General features: G+C 47.3%; 1 protein-coding gene across 1 annotated transcript; it reads left to right on the top strand.

Annotated features, from left to right (window-relative positions):
- Positions 1–3,785: 3,785 nt before the first annotated feature.
- On the top strand, positions 3,786–6,832 carry LOC103696645 (transcription factor bHLH130-like). The gene is made up of 6 exons (XM_008778330.4): positions 3,786–5,159; positions 5,543–5,886; positions 5,950–6,120; positions 6,215–6,280; positions 6,395–6,463; positions 6,536–6,832. Exons 1-6 carry the CDS (start codon positions 4,523–4,525, stop codon positions 6,608–6,610), a joined length of 1,362 nt encoding a protein of 453 aa, XP_008776552.1. The 5' UTR covers positions 3,786–4,522; the 3' UTR covers positions 6,611–6,832.

Raw genomic sequence — 6,832 nt, 5'->3', positions numbered from 1 at the left:
AAGTTTTTATTTTTTGTTCCCTTTCTTTTTGTTTTTACTTGGATTTACCGAGCTTAGTGTATTTTGCTTTTGCTCGGTAATTCTGAGGTCTATGTACAAACTTCTAAAAGTAATGAAAATAGAATTTTCTCCAAGTTCTTGACTTTTTTTTAAACTAAGTTATGCTTGCATAACTTACTTTCTTGTTTGAGTTCGATTTATCCTAGCGAACTTTTTTCTTTTGATGCCTCTTTATAGGCTTAATTCCAATCAGAGGATCGGCGAGGATCTCCAACCAATCTTTGGTTTCTCATATGATTCTCTAGAGTTCGTCTCCATATCTGTTTCAAATTTCGAGTAAGGTCAGCTTATGGAGGTCCCAGATATTTCCGAGGTGTCTCCACGGGAGTAGCTGGTTTCATAATCGAGCTTTTCTTGACCGCGGAGGTCTTAGGTCGGGGCCCAAGCATTCTTGGGATGTTCTCGGACTATTCTGAGCCGGACACATTAGTTATAGGTGTCCAATTTGAAAGATAGAGATATAACAGAAGCTTTTCATTAGGAATGAACTTGGGATACAATAAATCTTATTAGTAGTATATACATAGGTTCTTGGAGTTCTGAGTTCAAGAGATCGGAGTATTGTCGAGATGCTCCAGCTTATATGTCCCTGGTCATATTTCTTCGGCTACTTGATATGGTCCTTGCCAATTTGCGGCCAACTTTCTGAGCTTCCGTGGTTGTGACGCTTTGGTCTTCCTTAATACGAGGTCACCAGGTTGGAAAAACTTTCTCTTGACCCTTGAATTATAGTATCGCGCTGCCTTTTGTTGGTATGTCGCCATACAGATTTGAGCTTATTCTTTAGTTTCTTCTAGAAGATCAAGGTTAGCACGGAGCTGATCTAAATTTGTGTGGTCATTGAAGCTTTCCAACTGAAGTGACAAAATTTCGATCTTCAGTGGAATAAGTGCTTCTGTTCCAAATGCAAGGTTGAAGGGCATCTCCCCGATAGGAATTCGATATGTCGTTTAGTACGCCCATGAGACATTATGGAGATCTTCGGTCTATCTCCTCAATTTTTCTATCAAAGTCGGCTTTTCGCTGAGGTAGGGGCTTCATATGGTAGGGAGATGAAAAACCTGAAGCAGAATCCTTGTCGGAATGGGGGCTTGGAGTACATCACTTTCCATCCCGACTAGGACTCCTTCATCGGGTTTGCCGACTCTAGTGAGATCGCTCTGGGATTTGGCATCGAGAATGGTGGTTGACTTAGCACGCTGGTTGTTGGGAGTGGCGGCTGGGCAGAACAAGTTCTTGTTGGATTGGTTCTGGCTGCATTTTTATTTGTTGTAAGCCCTGAACTGTCATTGTCAAAGCCTGCACCTATTGTACAAGTAGATTAAACTGCTTATTGTTCACAAGTGCAGCAGGTTGTACCAGCGATCTGTGTTCCGAGCCCTGCAATGAACCTCGTGAGGCTGGAGCATGGCATTGCGTGGCATGGGATGCACTGCGACTCCTTTGTGACCTAATATTGATGATTTCTCCCTTCGTTCGATGTTGGTATAGCTGGCCCTTCCTCTAGCGTCAATCTGTTACAGTTAAATTCTGAACCGAGGTCGAAGTGCTACTCGGCTTGCTTTGAGGTCGATGAGAATCAAACTAAATAAGGCAAATGAGATCGAGGTGAGGAAGAACTAGTCGCCTTGGAGACCAACCTGCAAGAAGTCCACTTGCCAGAAAGTTTTTGGCGGAGGACCCTCCAATGCCTAAGTCAGAATAATAGAGAAATATTGTGGAAAGAAAAAAATTTGTAGAGAACGAGTCTCCAAAAAAGTGCCCCCCTAAGAATCTTCGGGTCATCCCTTCATATAGGATAGAATACTGATCTATTACCTGATTTGACGCGACGTGCGTTAATTGTAAGATAACAGTCGATTGCTTGTTAACAACGTGAAAACTATCCGACGTGAGCAGCACACGGCGGCAATTGCGCCAATCGTGCATTGACTGTAGTGTCGCCAAACTACTGGTCTTTAGTAGCACTCGTAGAGTGGCACCTCGATTTTCACCAAAATTGTTCATCTCAATTAATATCGAAATCAAAAAGGTCGGTCTAAGCCGAGGTAAAGATGCCTAATATTTTCATCATCTCCCATCTCTTTGATTGTCATTTTTCTTTTCTCCTTTGACGCGTGCGGGATTGTCAGGAATCAAAAGAAACAAGGATGGTTGAAATATATTTTCATCTATATATTTTTATAAGAGAAAATATACCCCCAACAAGAAAAGCATATTCTTGCCGCAGAAAGATCATATCGTTAAAGAAGAAAATAGATTACATGGATACCCAAATAGAATAAAAAATAACGAAAGCAAGGGGCGCATTATTCTTATGACGAGGGAGTCAGGCTGCCTCTTCTCTGCCGCGAAAAGGCGAGGAAAACTGAAGCGGCATTTCGGTAGTTCTTCGGATAAATGGAGGGCATTCTTGAGATTGAGCCAGCTGCCTTTTCGGCGCCGTGGCGAGCCCACATGATGGTAAGGTGGAGATTTCGACGGCAGTCGGGACGGAAAGCGACGGAATCGGGTACTGCGTGAGCGGCGGTCCCGGCGAGGCGTGGCCGCTTCACGGGCGGAGTCAGCATAACGTCGCCGTTAACGGCATCCGATTCGTCGTCAGCCCCGCCGCTACAGCTCGATATACCCCAAGGGGCGGGCCGTCGCGTGGCAAAAAAAAAAAGGTTGCATAAAGGACGGTTAAAGGGCCGGAAAAGTAAATAAAAAGGCCAAACCGAAGCCTTAGGAGCCACTAATCCGAGTTCGGTTGCAAAAATGGCCATCGACCTGCCTAAAATTACGGAATCACCCTTCCACACCAACGCTCACTAAATTATTAAACTACCCTCGATGGACCACCGATAAGGATCGAGAATGATCCTCAAATGCCCAAAAATCTTGTATTCATTATCACAATGACCGTGGGTGGTAGGTGAAATGTAGGTTGATCCATGACCGTCAGATCTTCGTCAGACGATTCTAATTGTCGACGAGGAACTTCTGACAAACCGGCGGTCTACATCCTCGCCTCCAACCCAAGGTGTAAACAATCAGACTTGACATGATACGGAAGATTTGGACGGTCGTGATCGGATGATCGCCCAGGACTGTTACAGCAGGAAAGCGTGGCCCCACGATCCATCTACCGCTGGGCACGTTTTCGGACTTAATTTAAGGAGCGGTGGTCCCCATCCCTATCGCATCATGTTACAGGATTCAAGCACTCGGATCCATCCATTATACGGAATCAGACGGTGTTGAGACTTGCAATCACAGTTTGATTACCCAGCAAACGCATGGGAACACCGACACAGGGTGCAGGTGCATTCACTGGGACGGGAAGAATCTAAGAGCAGTTCGCGGGGCCAATCCGGCTATTCGGATAACGTCAAACCTTGGCCCGATGCCAAAAATAGTTTTTTTTAAAAAAATCTCCCCCCAAGATAGACACATCCTTAGGATGTTCCTTAGGAAATGCAACTTTAACCTTCTTCTCCGACGTGGATGTCCTTTCTAGAACAAACAACCCACGTGAGCGTAATCCACGATGTGGGAACTATTAAGGAAAGAAAGATAGGATACCGGCGCCTCCCGCTCGTGTCGTCTTAGGGGCATTTCGGTCAATTACACGCCTGCGTCTCCGGAAGCGAAGGGATTAGCCATGGAGTGGCATTTCGGGAAGTATCGGAGAGTTGTAGGGGTAGTTTTGTCACTTCGTTGGTATATATTAGCCGATGGGAGCGTTGTGGAGGAGAAGAGGGAATGCTCGCGTCTGCAAGTCTCCTATTGGCGACGCTCTCGCGCTTCTCCTTGTCTCTCTCTTTCGTTCTTGGATATAAAAAGCCGAAAACCACTTCCATGTTTTCGGTTCTTGGAGGAGACGGAGTAGGGAGAAAATAATTAGAAGGGGGAGTTTAGAGAAGAGGACAGGGGAAGGAAGACCGGTCGATTTCTCTGCCGGGTCGTCGGTACTGGCGAGTTGAGTAAGGTAGAGGCTTGGAGGAGGCGGAGGCGAGGCGTGCAAGAAACTGCCTTCTCGGGGTTCTTTTCAGAGGTTTTTGAGAAGATTTCGTGCTTTTTCTTTCTTTGTTTCTGATCGATTTTGGCGTTTGAGGTGGGATAAACGGGCGAATTTGGGTTAAAAATCGAAGCTTGGGAGGTTTGGACATCGGTTTTTGAGAGATATCGGGTTTGTTCGAGCTCGGCTAATGGCGAAGAGGCGGAAGCCTGGGGTTTCAACTGAATTGGAGCTTCTGGTATCGTGTTGATCTGGTTTTGATTCCGATAGCTTGGGTTCGAAGAGCTGCAGGTAGAGATCTCTCGAGAAATCCTCGGAAAATCGAAACTTCGCTTGCTCTCTGAGGGGGACGAGTTCTAGGAGTAGAAGAAGAGGAGAGAAAAGGTTGGAATAGGGGTTTTGCGGTCGGATCTGGTGGAGCAAAGGGGAATAAGAGGAGGAGGAGGAGGAGAGCGAAGAGTGATGTTCGGATCTCCTCCTGCGACGGCGGCGAAGGATCTAAACCTTCCGTACCCTCCTGCAGCGGCGTCTTTCAACCACCAGAAAGAGGAAGCGGATCTCCTCAGCCGCCACCATCAGCAGCAGCAGCAAATGAGCTCCGGCTTGCTCCGGTACCGATCGGCCCCGAGCTCTCTGCTCGGGGAGGTGTGCGAGGACTTCCTCCCGGTGAGGCCCTCCAGCCCCGGAACGGAGATCATGTTCGCCCGGTTCCTGGCGCCGGATCCTCGGGACGAGATCCGAGACAAACCGGCCTCCTCCGCCGCCACGGGCGGCCAGAGGAGCCCCCAGTTCGCTCCGCCACCGCCGCCTGCGGCGGCTTCTGCGGCGATTGAGCACGGCGGGGCGGAGCAGCTCGTGGGCCAGCAGAGCGCCGGTTTCTCCGGTGCTTCCCAGATGCTGTACCACTCGCAGCAACAATTGCCGAGCCACAGCTCGGTCGACAGCTCCTACCGGGTGGTGAGCTCGATGGCTATGGAGGAGGAGCAGATGAAGACCGCCGCCGGCGCCGCTGTTGGCGGCAGCGGCGGGAACTGCTCCAATCTCATCCGGCACAGTAGCTCCCCCGCGGGCCTTTTCTCTCACTTGAATGTAGAAAATGGTACTCTCTCCCCCCTGTTCTTCTCTGTAGAACTGTTGTCTATTTAATGGACCAGCTTTAAAACCGGAGATATATGAAAAAAATTCACATTTATTATATGGAGCCATGCAGACCAAACTGTTCCATAAGACTTAAATTGGGAATTTTTGAAAAGTTTCTGTTTGGGGAATAAGTACGGTAGCAAAAATTTCATCTTGCCTAAAACAACAAATGACGTTAAGACAAGGAGGGCGGAGAAATCTTTTCCAGTTCAGCATTTCTCGTCTCGTTTTGTAGCAGCTACATCTCAGCTAATACAAAAGTTCTCTCTTTTGTTTTTTTTAATGAACTGTTGCTATTGGATTCTTTGAATGAAAGGACGCTAAATTTGTACGGTTTTATAGGCTTTGCGATGATGAGAGGCATGCCGAGTTTCAGGAATGGGAACGACTCCATGGGGGATGGAACAAATCGATTAAAGGGTCAGATAAGCTTTTCTTCGAGGCAAGACTCGTCGGCGGGGCTCATGTCTCAAATCTCTGAGATCGGCAGCGAGGGCATGGGAGGAACTAGCCCTGAAAAGAGCAACTTGGGAGTCGGCAATGGCCGCGGCCGGTGTTACATCCCGGGCTTCCCAGTTGCCACCTGGGATGACTCCCCTCTGCTCTCTGATAACTACTCGGGGCTTAAAAGAGTCAGAGAGGCCGAGGGGAAGATAGTTGCTGGTCTCAACCCATCAGAACCTCAGGTATTTCCTCTCGATGATCACCTCTGTCCTCAAAACCAGCTTCTCTAATTTGCTTGTCGACAGAATGGAGAGATCGGGAACCATGTCTCGGGTCTCACCCATCAGTTTAGCTTGCCAAGGACCTCCTCCGAGCTGGTTGCGATCGAAAAATTTCTGCAGTTCCAGGATGCAGTCCCTTGCAGAATCCGAGCAAAACGGGGTTGCGCCACCCACCCACGTAGCATTGCCGAGAGGGTAATTGCTCTCTTAAGTCTCTTCTCCATTCCCAAGCTTGGTTAGTGAACCCAAGAGCATCGAAATATTATGCTCAACTCATTGATTTTATCAGGTGAGGAGGACTAAAATTAGCGAAAGAATGAGGAAGCTACAAGAGCTAGTTCCTAACATGGATAAGGTAATACCGCTCGTCCAATGAAACAGTTACACTTGATTGAACTATTTCTCAACAAAAAAAAAAAAAAAAAACCGAAATACCATCTGATCCTCTAATTGTTGTTTGGCTTCACAGCAAACCAACACTGCCGACATGTTAGATTTTGCGGTCGTCTACATCAAAGACCTCCAGAAACAAGTTAAGGTATTGAACTTTTGGAGCTGGTTTAATTTCGTCAGTTAACCTCAACTATAATTTATACCTTGTTATTTGAAGACGCTATCGGAGAGCCGCGCCGGCTGCACCTGTTCTGCTAGCAAGCAGAGGCCGAACACAATTCCATCTGTGTGAACTTGATGTATAGAAAGAAAAGATGGTGGAAGAGATCTTGGAACCAGAGATGCCTCCGCGAGGATGAACTTTTTACCACCGGAGGCGAGGCCCCGACGAATTAAGCAGACTAAGAAAGAGGGCAATGTATAGCTATCACTATTAGGAAGTCATATACCTACCCTGTTGTATGTATTTCTACTTTGTTCTATTTAATTAGATCTCATCAACCACTTATGGAAA

This window comes from Phoenix dactylifera, unplaced genomic scaffold (genome assembly GCF_009389715.1).
Source record: "Phoenix dactylifera cultivar Barhee BC4 unplaced genomic scaffold, palm_55x_up_171113_PBpolish2nd_filt_p 000064F, whole genome shotgun sequence".
Taxonomy (NCBI): Eukaryota; Viridiplantae; Streptophyta; class Magnoliopsida; order Arecales; family Arecaceae; genus Phoenix; species Phoenix dactylifera.
Note: the sequence above shows the minus strand (reverse complement) of the source record. Positions and strands in the feature narration are given on the sequence as shown.

Coding starts and splice junctions, on each gene's coding strand:
- LOC103696645 (XM_008778330.4), top strand. CDS start 4,523: ATGTTCGGATCTCCTCCTGCGACGGCGGCGAAGGATCTAAACCTTCCG. Junction 5,887..5,949: donor TCAACCCATCAGAACCTCAG/GTATTTCCTCTC, acceptor GCTTGTCGACAG/AATGGAGAGATCGGGAACCA. Junction 6,281..6,394: donor TAGTTCCTAACATGGATAAG/GTAATACCGCTC, acceptor TTGGCTTCACAG/CAAACCAACACTGCCGACAT.